The 16,139-nt window shown below is 36.5% G+C and overlaps 1 protein-coding gene and 2 long non-coding RNA genes across 6 annotated transcripts; 1 reads left to right on the top strand and 2 right to left on the bottom strand.

The window, feature by feature from the left end:
- Window positions 1-1,331: 1,331 nt before the first annotated feature.
- Window positions 1,332-2,568, bottom strand: LOC122280087. The gene is made up of 2 exons (XR_006229729.1): window positions 2,227-2,568; window positions 1,332-1,582 (listed from the first exon to the last, which is right to left on the bottom strand). It is a non-coding gene; the product is annotated as an uncharacterized LOC122280087 (long non-coding RNA).
- On the top strand, window positions 1,575-4,778 carry LOC122280086. Its single transcript, XR_006229728.1, has 2 exons — window positions 1,575-2,020; window positions 4,067-4,778. It is a non-coding gene; the product is annotated as an uncharacterized LOC122280086 (long non-coding RNA).
- A 1,003-nt stretch (window positions 4,779-5,781) lies between these two features.
- On the bottom strand, window positions 5,782-15,265 carry LOC122279224 (protein NARROW LEAF 1). Of its 4 annotated transcripts, XM_043089676.1 has the most exons (7): window positions 14,897-15,261; window positions 14,509-14,756; window positions 13,169-13,675; window positions 11,937-12,080; window positions 10,202-10,442; window positions 7,483-7,983; window positions 5,782-6,599 (listed from the first exon to the last, which is right to left on the bottom strand). In XM_043089676.1, exons 3-7 carry the CDS (start codon window positions 13,661-13,663, stop codon window positions 6,178-6,180), a joined length of 1,803 nt encoding a protein of 600 aa, XP_042945610.1. In that variant the 5' UTR covers window positions 13,664-13,675; window positions 14,509-14,756; window positions 14,897-15,261; the 3' UTR covers window positions 5,782-6,177. The 4 variants fall into 4 exon arrangements, with proteins under 4 accessions (XP_042945610.1, XP_042945611.1, XP_042945609.1 ...); XM_043089677.1 differs by having other exon boundaries at window positions 13,169-13,518; window positions 14,509-15,263; XM_043089675.1 differs by having other exon boundaries at window positions 14,509-15,261.
- Window positions 15,266-16,139: the final 874 nt, after the last annotated feature.

Here is a 16,139-nt window from a genome sequence, read left to right as displayed (position 1 = left end):
AATATCCATTAATAATCAAACCCTACCATTCAAAAAAGGTGTGGTCCTTTCCCTTCCATTAGGGTTGGTCCAAAGACAGAAGAACCACCAAAGCTAAAGACAAAAGAGAGAGACACCCTCAACCGATTCCACCAGGCAATTACCAACGTATAAAGATGATTCATGATGCCCTTCATATAAATAATGAAACAGTTGTAATGCTTGTGAGAAAAAAAAATAATGGCAATATATTATTGGTGTACTTGTAAAGCTGTAGTAGTACTGCCCAAGCTGGCGTCTTGACTGGGGCCTGGGCTCATGGAAACTGGCTGCCCGCTTTCCCCAGCTGCATTTTGCAGATGTAATTAATGACTCGAGAAACCTACCCTACTTCATTACCAATACCGGCCAACTCTTAGTTTGGGCCAAAATTTTCTAAGCTTTTGATACGGTGCAGTACACGAATTTAAAGCAATCACCAAAAGGTTACCATTTGCAATGCATGGGTTGGCCGGGGTACGTTACTAATTTGGGTGGAGGACATAAATACAAAGGGAAGCCGGCCGGGTACCAAGATATAAATCATTTTCAGCAAACAAGCAATTCCAAAACTAAAAGTTGGCCAAGATATCAAGCTATATATACTTTCATGAATCAGTTTGATAGTTAGTGATCATGCTCAAGATTAAAGTGATGATCCAAGTTATATGTCAAATGGTGGATAACTTTTTGGTAAGTTTTAGGTATACCTAGTAGCATATTTTTATTGCTTATAACGTCCACTAAAAAGAAAAAGAATAAAAGCAACTATTTATTATATACCCCATGTATATATATATATATATATACGTTTTCGTTGGAAATAATCTTTTGGTCATTAAATTTTCATCACAAAAATCCATTTTTCTAGTGATATATATATGCCACCTTGGGCTGGACGCAAATACTTTCAGTACTATTTTTCAAAGAAAGACGACACCTGTAATTTATTAAAGAATCCTCATTTATGAAGTAGGAAAAAGTTGATTACAATTAAGGACTCAATCTTTATGGTAACATTAAGACCAACAACATTTTTGACATGTAAAGCAGCACTAAACCATTTATTCATGATAAAGGAATTAAAAACAATACTGTAGTCTCTAGCTAATTCGAGCGCTTGACCTTTTTAGTTTCTGACCAAACTGCTGACAGCACACACTGGTCTCTGTTCATGTAATTTATAATTGCAAACTAATACAAACCAGAGAGAGAGAGAGAGAGGTCAGTGTCAATAGCTGTAAAGGCCAAACCCACCATTGAATACTTCATCCATAGCACGGTACAAGAAGAGGAATAGAGAGCCAGAGAGATGCATAACAAAAGCATATATTTATATATAGATGGAGATGATCTAGGTTTGAGTCACGAGAAGCGCCCCTAAAGCATGCATATCTCGTGCCTCCTTTTGGCGATATTAATTATGGGAGAGTTAAGCTTCTTGGTTCTTCCAGTGTTCCTTACAGGTGGTTTCCAACAAAGTCCAGATGCTATTCATCCTTCTGGTTCTTGGATCTCACTTGTCCGGTTTGTTGGTTTGAGAGGTTGAAGCTGCCAGCATGATCTGGTAATTAGAACCAATCAGTCTAGACAATAGAGTACTGAATCTTGCACCAACAAATTCAGATATGTAGACACATAGGTGCGGAGAATTATATACTTGGCGGAACCCATATGGTTTATATATATATATATATATAGATCACCCGCTTCAGATCAATTTTCTTGATTTTATTCTATGAATATGTGAGTAATATTAAGATTGATTCTATAGCTAAAACAGAAAAGTTTTTAAAGGGGTTTTCAAGGAAGCCAAGGATTATTAGCTAGAATCAACGAGAAATTTAAATCTCGTTGATCCACTTCAGCTTCGTAGATAATAGGGTTCTATCAGGTCATCCTGCAGCTTCAATCACTCACTTCCGACAAAGGAATAAACTTTCGCATCTTTTTAAGGATGTCTATCAGTACTGGTTCATACCCTACAAATGCATTCCAGCAGGTATTGATCTCCCAATATTCTATATTTCTTTTATTTCTTGTATCTTCTGATCTCATGGAGAAGTTTTGTTGTTGATTTTGAAGACCTAGACCAATTCAGTTTTCTGGGGTGATTTTGCATTCAGAAGCTATAATTATTTGGCTTTCCACAGACACATAGTAGTACTTATGCATACATACATACATGACATGACAGATGCCACACACCTGCTTGTCCATGGTAGCTGTCATGGCTTCTTGAGTTTTCAACTCAACCAGAACCAGCCATGCCTCGTAATAACATTTTGGAAACGAAAACGAAAATCTCTGATCTCTCTCTCTCTCTCTCTCTCTCTCTCTCTCATCTCTGTCTGTCTGTCTGTCTGTCTCTCTCTCGGAATGTGCATTTTTGTCTTGATTTTTGTGGTAGTATCTGGAACACTAGAACCATCTACACTGTAAAACAAATTCTCAAGACAAGCCAACGGGACAGTTATGAAAGCGTAAGCGTAGTTGTACGTACTTTTGGCCGCTGGTACTTTACATGCGGATCATGCCCGTCTCTGATAATATATGTGTGCGGTCTCTCAATATATATCTATATATCATATCATTCACCATCTCATGCATGCTTTCAGAAAAAGGGACTGAAAAGGTACGACTACTATTGTTTTACCTTTGTCACATGATCATCTACTGCTATTACGTGTCCGGTACGTTTTGATGCATGTTCATATTGATCAAGCAGTTTATATATATGTATAGTCTATATAACAAGACATGAACATGGTATACATGCAACGGATCAAGGAGCACGTATCTAATTAATTAAAAGTTAGACACCCAATCAATATAGTTGTTAATTGCAATTCTATTTTGGTGTTCAATCGCTGATCATCATCACTACTTTATGTTTAAATACTCATTTTCGAAACCCTAAGTATGGATACATAAATTTATGATCATGATATGGTATGGCCACATGCATGCATATAAAATTGATGACATCTTCGGATACGTCCCCCCCTTTTTTTTTGGAAAAAGAAGACAAAGCCCAAAATTTTATCAATAAACTCTCACTTGTAGCAAAAGAATACATAATAATAATCAATACAACTGTTTTCAAATATTTACTTATCAAACATCATTCAAACACAAAACAGTACTTTCAATTTCAGATTTTTAACTTTTTTATATAATCATGATTACCTAATCACTCAAACTCCCAAACAAAATACAAAAAACGATACTACATTTTTAAATCTCAAAACGAAAATAATATCAAAGAAAATAATATCAAAAAATTACATTCAAACAATTCTTTAATTAACTTTATATTTTTATTCAAATTTTTCTCTTGCATTTCTCAGAACCCAATATTAAAATATTTTAATTCAAATTATTTTATTACTATTTACAGATATAATGAGATGATCATATTTTAAATATCCTGACCCTAAGAGTTCCTATAACATGATGACTTGGCTGACGAGATCTTTCTTGGTTTACTTCTTTGGAAATGTATGTGTTCAAGTACTGAAAGAACCAAATCTTTTGATATAGGCTTTATAAGATTCTCTCCCAATTCTCCCTTACATCTCAGTTAAGAATTAAGGCTATATCCATTCAACCAATTTACTAGAATCTATGAATTCGGTCTGATCAACCTCAACTCTACTTAGTTAGGTTCCACCTTATGGACTCTTAAGAGACCATCCAATATGTCCCCATTCAAATACTAACAAGAATGAGAATTGTACGTAGCTTTCCTACAGCAGAAGCATGTATGGCATCTTTCCTGTCATTAAGGAAGCTGGAATATCACAAGTTCATATATAACTTCAGGATAAAATTCCAAATATTAACCCGGCAGGCCCCTCCCCTTGTTTTCTGCTAATTAAAAGCGAAAGATCTCATGTGTAGTGTACCATTGCACTTCCCATATTGAAAGTATTTGCTTCTTCTCTATGTTGTTATCTCAGTGCTTTCAGGAGTACTTTCTTGAATTTTCCGGTTCGTAAGATAAAATATTGTTAATCAGAAATCATATTAATTAATGATAGTGTAGTTATACAGATCTAGAAGTATACCAAGCACTCCTACCTAGACAGAATACATGATGCATGCATCAGCCTTATATATAAGAACCCTCGAGTACTAGAAGGACAAAGCCTAACTTGATAAGATCACAAATTAGATCAACTTGGAAGCAAGGAGAGCATGCACCGGCACCTAGCTGTTAGCCAGCAGGTTCCAGCAAGTAGTAGCAGTGGCAGCAGATGATAGTGATCAGATGGTGAATATCGTGTGCGAATTACAATTAACACTGGCACTACGTAGAGTTCCAGCAATCCGGCCAAAGCAACACGTACAATAAATGACAGCAGTAGTTCCAACACAAGCAAAGTAATACTCAACCAGCACTTCAACATCAGCAAGCATGGATAGCATGGAAAGCATCAGCACCAATAAAGCCACTTTACCTGAAAAGATCGAACATGTATGGTAGACAACCAAGCAAGAGACAGCTAGCTAGCTAGACCAGTACTAGATCTTAATCCCCGACTTCCTTGCAAGACTAATATATATTATGCGGAGATGGTCCAAATTACCTTGATAAAGAGATCAACTAACTTGGTTTTAATACAGAAGTTGATCATCTCGTGCATGCAGTAGATAGATCATTCTCCAATTTGCTAAATAATTTTGGATTCCATATAGAGTCTGACGTTGTTCCTTTCCTTCCAGATGGTATATATAAATAAACCGAATTGTGGCTATATTTGTATATTATGTATTTATATACAAATAAATAAATACTTATATATAATATATATGCAAAAGTACATACATGGACCGTTAATATGAAATTGGAAGGTGGAACGTGCAGCTGTAATATAAATTGTAATAATAGCCGAACTAGAATTAATTAATATAGTCACACACACACACACATATATATAATAGGAAGAGTACAACATCTCATCGATCATGCAGTCCATATTGTATGTTGTCCTATCTGAACATCATGGCGAAGAGCAAAAATATGATCAATAAAATACAAACAACGTACATATATACTGTAATGATCTAGCTTTAGGCCCCAAGGTAAATAAAAGTGGTTGAATTAAAAAAAAAAATTACGATGTCCTAAATTATTAATCATATCACCAACCAACCAGAGGAAACTGTCATCCGTTATGATCACTGATATCGTCTGTCATAATAGGTCATCAGAGGACTGACAGCATAACGTTAATGGGGGAAAAAATGGAATTATATCTAGTTATTTTTGTTAACTAGATATGGCTGTGACAAATTATATATATATATATACACATCATAAGTGATTACAAATTAGTGTTAGAACCACCCGAGCCAATACCCAACCTACAGCACTGCTAATGAATAATGATGGGGAGACTTGATTTCAGGTATTATTTTTTTTATAAATAAGTTAGCTCCCTTTACTTTCAAACCCTTTTTTCTAAATGATTTAGAAGTAACTTTAATTCCCTTTCTAAAAAGAATATTTCACCTATCTACAGTATAATACAAGAAGTCAATAGATTACACTAGCATTCATTATGTACGACACAATAACAAAGACTCAACAGATTTGAAGACATTAACTGACAACCTTCGGCAAGGAAATGCAAGTCTGCTTTATTGACAGTAAAGACATATAAATGCTGTTTTACAATAAACGTGGAATTAAAAAAAGTTGGGGGGGGGGGGGGGGGGGGGGTGGGATTCTATGTCGTACTCAATAAACCAGGCGGCTAGCCAAAAATAACATTTTCGATGCTTGACTATCAATAGCTGTTCATACTCCCACCTCAAGGAGTGCTCATGGTACAATGACGTCTAATGATGCAGATTAAAAACCAACTAACAAAAGTACCATCTACACGTTTATCTTTGAAACATCGTATGACTCACATATGTGACGTATATAGTGTAACCTTGACCAAAACAAGCTCAGATGAATGGCAATTGACCCCAAAGTTGATGAACCTCATATTTTCGTTGAGGTTTTGACATTGGAGATGATTGCAATTTGGAATTCAAAGCCCCATGATTCAATGCCAGAATGGAGGAACAATTGTGTGAACTCATTCATTCCTTGTAAGACAGTTCCCCTACGAGAAATGAGCCAACTTTCTTGTCCCCACTTCATTATGGTTCTTCGATGTGGAAGGAGCAATTGGAATGCTTCCTTCTCTTTGATTCAGGCTCACCTAAATGCAATGAAACACAAATCTCTTCATCACTGCCATTTCTCAATGCTGAGAGATTTTTAGATTCTAGACAATTCTCTTGGTTGATTCGAACTGGAGATCTTGCAGCAAAACTTGGAATGAACTGGTGTTCTACATTTGGAACTGCTTCAATTTTGTTTTCTATGTGAAACTCAGTGTGTATGGATGGTGCATTCTTTTCCGGATAGGACTCGCCTTGAACTGGAATGTGATGGAAACCCAGTGGCTCAAAGTTCTCTTCATGTTTATCTTTTGATGGCATGCGGTAAGCAGGAGATGACTCCGCAACAGTAGAACCAATCCCTGCTGCTGAAGCATTCGTCTGCTCTTGCAACGCAGCTATATTACCATAAGACAACAAAGAAAGAATCACACGTCAGGGATCAATATATCTCTCTCAGCTTATAAAAACTAACCAATCATGCTACACTTATCTCACAATCCTCATCATTAAACCTAAAATGAACCTACTTAGCAGTATCGAGAACATGTCATCCATGCTTGTATTTTCCTATGAATGAGTGTTTCTATTAATAAAAGAAATACTAAACCAATTGCTAGGCCCTTTTTTTGGGAGCTTGATGTCTAGAGTCCTAGATAAGGAAAGAGACATGCTCTTCAAAAATTCTGTGCAGAAGGCTGCTCTTCCATGGCAATCTCTTAGGTGAAAGAAGCTCGAATGCATGGTTCTCAATAGTGTTAAATCCAAATCAAAACATTCAAATTGTTCCGCTAAAACGTTTACAGAAATATCAGACAGGGACCTCAATATTTGACACTACTTTCAATTCTAATTCCAACTAAAAAAGAACAGGAAACTGAGAGCGACTAGCACATGAACATATTGTGCTCCTGGAAAAACTACAAAATTCCAAGAATATACAGACAACAACAAAAGAAATACCAAAATACCACACAATAAAATAGTTTACATAATAGTCGCATGCCACTCAAGTGGCAAATCCCCTTGTGCACAAATACCGCACATAGGTTGATTCCAAACATGGGTAACATTTCCGCAATTGAAAAGCCAAGGGCAATTTAAATCATGGTCAAGTTAGAGGGCCAAGAGTGATTTTAAGTATTTAGTTAAAACATAATTATGTCTATTACTGTAGATGACAAGTATGCCCCCTCATACCATAGGAAATTGGCCACAGAAGTACCAGGAAGCCAGGTGACTAAGGAAAATAAATATGAAGAATGCTCCAGAAGCACAAACCTTGAAGCCCTTCACTGGTTATGATGAGATCAAGTTCAAGGAGGTCAAGAAGGCGCCCAAGATCAACTCCACTAGTCCAATTTTCGGGGGATTGTCCAACTTTAAGTTTCAACCGACCCCGATTAGCCGTCCCACCCCAAATGATCCCAACAGGTCGTGGCTTCTCCCCATTCTGGCCTGTTAAGAGAATAAGGCTTCCACTATCACCTTCAAGGTCAAATGTCTGCTGGTTCTCTCCAACAACAAGAAAATCAGTAAAGAAACATATCCCTTTTTCATCATTGTACTCCAGGGCATAAGCCATTATGGTCCCAGTAGTCAACCCAGAACTTCTTCCAACTTTGACTACTTGACGTCCAATGAGACTGTTAATAGGAGACTGTAAATCTATGATGTTGATGTCACCTATCTCACCCACACCTTTTACAGATGTAGTCACATTGTTCATACTAAAATCTTCTGCAAAAGGTATGAAGGCCCCATCAGCTCGTACGAATGTTTCTGCATGATCATCAATTAAATGGGCATGTGTGGGGGTTAGAACGCAATGAGAAAATCGTTATCACATGCACGAAACTACAAATAAAGGATACTTCTAAAATTTTAACTAAGCCTGATAGGTTAAATCAGCACAAAGCCAAAAGATACACGAGAAAGAGTATTATTCAATAAATTTAACCAATTCTTCTTCACTGAATTCAACTCAAAAATATTTCCTGAGTCAATGACTCTACACACTTATAAGCATCTGAAAACATTATCACTAAACATCTACCATTTATCTGAGAAATCAGCACTATTCAACTGATTAAGGTTACAAGGCTGCACCTTGGTTACCAATGTAAACAGGCACAAAACCAAGTTTGGTTGGGGTTGATGTAGGGAGCATGTGAATGCTTCTGGGTTGAAAAATAATAGAACTTTAATTGTTGTTTCATTAGAGAGAGAGAGAGAGAGATTTGTGTAACAGAAATTTAAGGTTGGGACAGAAATTTGTGATGACTCTGTTCTGATCCAAAGAATGGCCTCATGATATACTAACTAACTATTATAGTGAGCCTAGGATTATATTATAAATATTGAAAGACAGGATGCGTGCTGGAGGCCAAAAAAAAAGTCGGTTTAAACCAATTGATAATCACAGTTTCTTGATCTGATTATAATATTTTTTGGGGAAATTTCCTTTTGCACCCCCAAACTAACATGAAGTTTTTCCAATTGCACCTAAACAACTACCAATTTCTTTCAATTTGCATCCTCTATCCCATTAATCCGATATTACGAAACCCTAAGATTCTGAATGATTGTCTAAAATGCCCTCCCTGTAAATTAATAAAAAAACAAAACAAATATAATAGTGGAATAAAAATAAATAAAGAAATGATAAAATACGAAATGTTTGTTTTACTAGAGCTGTACAGGATTGGAAAATTGATGAAGTTTCAGCTTTTCTCAGTTTTTTATACTCTTTGAGGCTTGGTGGTAATGATGGGGATAGGATGTTGTGGAGGTCCAAGGGGAGCAAAAAGTTATAAGTTCAATCGTATTATAAGCTGTTGACATTTCAGAATAGTCCTCCTTTTCCTTGGAAGTGTATTTGGAGGTCTCATGTGCCTTCCAAAGTAGTTTTTTTCATATGGGCTGCTTCTCTTGGGAAAATTTTGACGATGGAAAATTTGAGGAAGTTTGGCCTTATTGTTATGGACTGGTGTTTCATGTGAAAGAAACATGGGGAATCAGTGGATCATTTACTTTTGCATTGTGAGGTGGCAAGGGCATTGAGGGATAGAATTTTTTGTAGAACCGGTTTGGCTCAGGTGATGCCTTTGAGAGTGGTAGATCTTCTTGCGTGTTGGAACGGACTTCATGGTTGCTCTCAAGTTGATGCAGTTTGGAAGATGGTTCATTTGTGTCTAAAGTGGTGTATTTGGATGAAAAGGAATGATCAGTGTTTCAGTGATAAGGAGCGCACTTTGGAGGAACTTTGGAACTTTTTTGTGCACACAATACTGCTCTGGTTTTCTGCTGTAGTGATTAACAGACCCTCTGCTCATGATTTTCTGTTGTCGTTTTCTTCTCCTTAGAATGAATTTAGGTGTTTCTTTTGTATACTCTCTATGTACATGGGCATCGCCTATTTCCTTCATATTAATAGAAGTTTTTCGTACTTATAAATAATAATAATAATAATAATAATAATAATAATAATAAGAATAATAAGAATAATAAAGTAATGATTAAAAAATGGAGTGGCCAATGGTTGCAGCCCCTGTGGTGGCCTGGTATTGGCCACCCAAAGTGGGGATCATCCCTTTTTTAATTATTATTTTGTTCTATTTTCCTATTTTAAATTAAGGATAAATGTGTAATTTTAAATTTGCAGCAAGGGTACTCTAGATAATTTATTCGACCTAGGGTTTTGTTATATCTAACGATTTAGTTGGACTGAAGGTGCAAAGAAAGAAATTGATAGTTAAGAGTGCCAAATTGTAGCTCTTGGTAGTTTGGGGTGTATTTTTAAAAGAAATGGTAGTTTGGGGATGCAAAATAAAACCACCCCTAACTTTTTTCTTTGTTTAGTTTTCCACTGTCTCCTTCAAGAAGCATTTTCCAATAAATGATGTCAAGCAGTCTTTTTAGGCAGCAAGATAGCACACCTTTCTGGATATTGTGAAACCGGTCTATCATTCATAATAACTACAACTTGGAACTGCATTACCTGGGTTTGTTCCAGCAAAGATGCCATACCAAAGATCATCCGTGATAAATGATGTTGCCCTTTCTACAGCACCAAGATACACCCCAGGTCCAAGGCTGGGTGGCAATGGATGAAACATTTTTTGGTTTGGGTAGTCCAAATCAACTGCCACATGTCGATTCGTGAGGAAACCAACCTGTCTATTTCCGGTTCGGCTTTTAACAATAGCACCCAAGGTTCCATATGTCTCTTGGCTTGCAACCTGCACAAGCAAAAAGCACTTGGGTAATTTCAGGGGCAAAGGGGAAGATGCAAATCAGCAGAGCGTTACAGATCTCTTAAAAAAAATTGTGCTTCATGCATAAGAGATAATAGGAATCTGGCAAAAGGAGTGTAACTGGTTTCATTAAAAGAAGAACTAAATTTGATCAAACAGTGTAGTAAAATTAACATTGAATCCAAAAAATTTAATTGAGAGACAAAAAATTAATTTTTGTACAAGTTCTTTTTTTTTTTTTTGGGGGGGGGGGGGGGGGCACTGCATGCATACCAGAATACTGCACACCAAATTCCGGGAGTTCATTTTGTTTTTATTGAAAACTGGATTTAACAACCCAATCCCACATAGTAATATTAAGTTCAGAAAAGAACTTTCAAGCAGCTATATAATTACAATTTTTCCGACATATGCTGATTGTAAATATGTATGCTATTATTAATAACCAGATTCAATAACATAATATATCAGGATTTTATTGCTTCCACTCCATCAAGATTTCACCACAGAGAGAGAGAGACTCTCATTATTGGTTTTTTGTTCGACACGTACTCATGTCCCAGATATTGTAGCTTTCCATTTAGTTCAATCTTGATTCTTCTTAGCAAAAAAAGAAAAAGAAAAGTTCAATCTTAATTCTTGCTTTAACACAGACTGAGAGATCACTGAATATGGAGTGTGGCGGGGAGGATAGATTGCTTTGGATTCATCCTGGGAATAAGAACTTCTCGGTCAGATCATTGTACAAGGTTATGTCAACCCAATCATCTAATGATTTTAAGTACATTTGGAGAAGTAAAGTGCCTCTCAAGGTTGCTTTTTTTGGTTGGTTGGTTGGCCTCTCATGGGAAGATTCTGACTAATTGATAAACTGAGAAAGCATGGTATATTAATTATGGATTGGTGCTTTATGTGCAAAAGGAATGGTGACTCGATGGACCACCTCCTTATTTTGATGAGGTAAAGGTTTTATGGTATTACCTGGGCTAGGAGGGTGATGGATCTATTGGCTTGTTGGACAGGGATTGAGGGCAATCGTCAAATTGCAGCTGTTTGGAAGATGGTGCCATTATGTCTTACGTGGGGTATATGGAATGAGAGGAATGGATGCTGTTTCGAGAACAGAGAACGTTCGTTGGGAGGGATTAGAGATTTTTTCTTCCATACGTTATTACTTTGGGCATCGGCTGTGGTATTGGATGGGACTAGTTTTAATGCTTTTTCCAGCTCTTAGTTTTTAATTAGGTGTTTTCTCTTGTATACTTTAGCTATGCGTAATTATGTGGACCAATAAAGTTTCTTACTTATAAAAAAAAAAAAATATCACTGAGGAACTGTCTAAAAACTCAAATCCAGCATGGTAGTTAGTTTGGATTAACCAACCTGAGTAGTACTCTACTTGCCACTAATTTGCATTTGTTTTCCACATAATTTAACAAGCAAATAAAACAGGAGTTCTCTTGAAGAGAAGCTAACTACCTGGGAGCCAGAACCAATAAGTGGATCGCTTCCCCTCAAACCATCTACAAGTTCTGTATATATCTGTTCTTTAGGAGTTGGAGCAGGTGCACCAAAATAAGAGAATTCCACAACATCCACGTCACACCACACACCTCCTGGCCCCTGCCACAAATATTGAAAAGGACCTTCAACTTCCAAAGCAAAAAGTAAGAGCTCAGTCCATTCCATCAACAGCTTGAATCTCAGCAAAATTTTGGGTACTTAAAAATCCAGTTTCATCCTTAGAAAGCTAGAAATTTGTAACAGATAATATTTCTTTTCCCAACCCTCTAGCTATTTTCTGGCTTCCAACCAAGCCTAAAGAGTTTCCAATATCTTGTTATTTGGAGCAGAATAGACTTCTTTTTTGTAGGTTATTTGGACCAGAATATAATTGATGTGACAACCAATCAAATTAACCTATGGTTGAAAAGATTATAAACATTATCAACAAACATATGAACAAAGATTATGAGCATATATTTGGAAGGACTCGGCACTGCTGGATCTTCTTGGAAGAGCATATGGGGGTGTATGTTGGAGGGTTCCATGGGGAAGACTGTTGAAAGTGAACAAAATTTGTAGGAGAGGCATAACCATAATGGATTTGTATTGTATAAGTTTCTAGTGGTTAGTTACCATATGAACTTTCTTAAATTCAGTGGTTAATGAGTTGGGGTATAATTGTGAAAGAGGTTGGAAGAGGAAGCATTTTTCTTTGTTTTATATCAAATCAGAGTAGAAATGTATATCCTACATCACCTCAGGACAAGGGATTTACATTAATTTATAAAGGCAATATACAAGGAAGCATTAATTTTTAATTTAAGATTTAAATTTCAAAACATCAAGATCGGATAACAGTTTGAAATGCAGCTGAAGCGTGTCTTATGTGGACAATCAGAGACAAAGGGACAATTGGACTTTCGAGGGTTAGGACATAATCTAGTTTCAGTTAAATCTTTTTTCTTCTTTGTATAACCGGATGACTGCTTTAGACAGTGTTCATTACTTTTATATTTAGATTTTATAAATCCTTGAAATTCCATTGAAATCTTTATGAGATGTTCTCATATACTTCTGGTGTACTTGAACATTCTCCTTTTATTGATAAAGAGTTTTTTCTTTTCTTTCTTCATGAGAAGGCAACAGACATATAAAGAAATCATTTGAACACCCAAAGCAAAGCCAGAAGTATCAAATTTCCCCACCTCAAGGGCAGCAGGTAAACACTGGACATGGTTGAGGCATTGCCTATGAACCTTGCGTGCAACAAATACAAGAATTGCAGGAATATCTGTCAGCACACCCTTGCGAATTCGAAAACCAATTGCCGTGCCAAGACTAACCCGGCGCAAGTTCTTGCTATGAAACGCCCTAATAGTCATCAGCTCAAGCAATGAGGTAGCTTGCAGCCCTGTTGGCAACTGCCCCAGGGTTTCAGGCAGCACCCCCTTTTGAAGGTTTCCAAAGTAATTTTCCCTATCTTCTGCCGCGTCATTTAATCGACTTGAAGTAGGCCATGAGAAGTAGGCAGCATTGCTTTCAGAGTGCTGAGCACCTGATGCAAAAGGTTGAAGGGGTGATGGACATGACAAAGGCAGATTAGAATAATAGCAGCAGTTCCTTTCCAAGTCTAGAGCTGATTCGTCTGATTGTGTCGACCCCGAGTGATGAAATATTAAATCTAGTCGGTTCCTGTCCATCTTACAGTTCTCCTACATTATATTCAAAGCCTCTAAGAAATCCAAATCCATGAAACTACAAGGTTCAATTCAAATCTAGGCATCAAGTTTAGATCATTCATTAATCAATATTGTCCATCAACATTACAATTTACTTATCAAAAAATCTAGGCATCAAGTCCGTCAAACAATACTTTTGAGCAAGAAACATTTAACAGATGATATAGACAGCAAGAACCAAAATTACCAACCATAAAACAAATGGAAGACTACAATATAAACATAAAAAATCCATTTAATCTATAAACCCTTTTTTTCGCAAAGCAGATAGAGACATAAAAACAAAATCCCAATTTAGAATATAATAAGTTACTGAAGCCCAAATCAAGAGCACGTGAGAGAACCTACAGGCTCCTCCGGCACAAAGAAGTTTTATGGTCTTCTTTGACTACTAAAACAAGCAGTGAAACTGAATAAAAATACGAAACTTCCACGCATTTAATGGAAGCAGGAGGCCAACAATATTTGATCACAAATCCAAAAAAACCAAATACACACACACACACACATATAATAATTACCACCTCCACCATCTTCAAAGCTAAGAGAGTAAAGAAAATTTGTCGAAAGGAACGTGAGAAGAGAAATCATAGACAGAATGGAGATTTAATGACACTAATGCTGACCAAGAAACGAAAATCATCGCCTTTTCATTCGAAAATATAAAATGAAGAAACGGGGACAAGTGAGGTAACCATAAAGATGGAGAGAGAGAGTAAACAGAGAAAACCCCAGATATCCAAAAAAAACCCAGATAAAATGTTTAAAAAAATATGAACTTGAAGGCTTATCCGGACAGAACTCACCGGTCAACAATGGTGGGGCTATAATGGAGGAGGAATCGGAGCTAAGGCTCTTGACGACTTTCATGCCCTAGTAAAGATTTAGCACCGCACACATCATCTAACAGATCAGATGGCAGCACAGAAACCCTTCATCAACGGAAGTAATTTACCCACCGCATAGGGATTAGTATGGTATTCCTTGGGAGTGATAGAGGGAGAGGCAGAGCCATGAAGGGGAGAGCCACAAATTCTAGTGAGAGAGCGCTGCTCTATTTAGAGAGGGAAACAAACAAAACTAAGTAAATCCAAAGTATCTGTTACTTTCGAATCATAGAAAAAAACAAATTGTCGGAGAACAAAAACACATCGACCGCCCTAGTAAATGTATATAAATTCACGCTTTCTTTACTTTCTTCCTTTGCTGTTGCCTTTAATCTTTTCCTTTTCTTTTTGCCTTTTCGGCCGTTCATATGCATCACAACAATTCTGGGTGGAGAATTTTAACGGAGGAGAAATGGAACTTGAGCCATAGAGTATATAAAGGAGAACTAAGATTTTCTTGAATCCCATTGATATGTTAGTTTGGTGGGGATATAGGCCCCCCTTCACGTTTGCTCCCCAAAAGTACCACACGCTTCACCTCGAATAATTCAACTCTCCCCAATTGGGGGTGGGATATGGGAAAAGAGAGGGTTGCACCCTTCTGCTCTTGAGCATTTCAATTCACACGCAATTTTTTCAAAGATAATAGATATGGGATCCCCTGCTTACTGTATGCTCTTTTCCATTTTGATGTTTTTTAGTTTATAATTAGAAGGAAGGCTCGGAGACAATGGTGGGATGAATTTAGAAGTGGGGCACAAAGACGAGAGCTGGACAAGTGCCTCCATATCCCTTCAAATATCATTACGACTTTTACTTGTCTACTTTAATGGGTTTTATCTCAATAGTGAAGTTAAAGGAGCCTGTCTCTCTCTCTCTCTCTCTCTCTCTCTCTGGTGTGCTAATGTTTTGTTTCGTTAATAAATAACGAAAGAGAAATTTTATTCACAGTTGAGAACTGCATGTACAAGTTTTTTATTAGATAAAAAAAATTATTATTTAAATAAAAATATTTTTATAATTTTAAAAAATTTTAAAAATAAAATTGTATAGATCTACATTGTAATCCTTAAGGAACTATACGTAATATTGCTAAAATCTGGTTCTCAATTAGGAATGATTCAGATAATTGCCATCAGACTGAGAGGCCTAATGATCTGATGGCATATAAACCGATTTTCTAAATGAAAAATCTGAATTCGAAACTCCCTATTTTTGGTTTTTATTTTTTTTTTAAAAAAAGTTCATCACGTATAACACTTGAAAAAAATGGTACATTTAGAAGCAAAATCATGATGTACCATTTCTTGTGAGATTGGATTCATGGAATTTTTATACGTTTCAATGATCTTTCAATTTGAAGATATTTATTCTCAATGAATGATATCTGTTGAATTTATATACATCCAATCCCTTTGCTGTTCAAGGGGAAAATATATATACATATATGTGTGTGTGGTTAGAATTATGCGTATTGTTTCCAATGTGGGTGGAAGAGATCAAAGATTCAAAAAGTCATCCATGGCACAAATTCAACGAAGCAATTATTG

Source organism: Carya illinoinensis, chromosome 10 (assembly GCF_018687715.1).
Source record: "Carya illinoinensis cultivar Pawnee chromosome 10, C.illinoinensisPawnee_v1, whole genome shotgun sequence".
NCBI classification, from domain to species: domain Eukaryota; kingdom Viridiplantae; phylum Streptophyta; class Magnoliopsida; order Fagales; family Juglandaceae; genus Carya; species Carya illinoinensis.
Note: the sequence above shows the minus strand (reverse complement) of the source record. Positions and strands in the feature narration are given on the sequence as shown.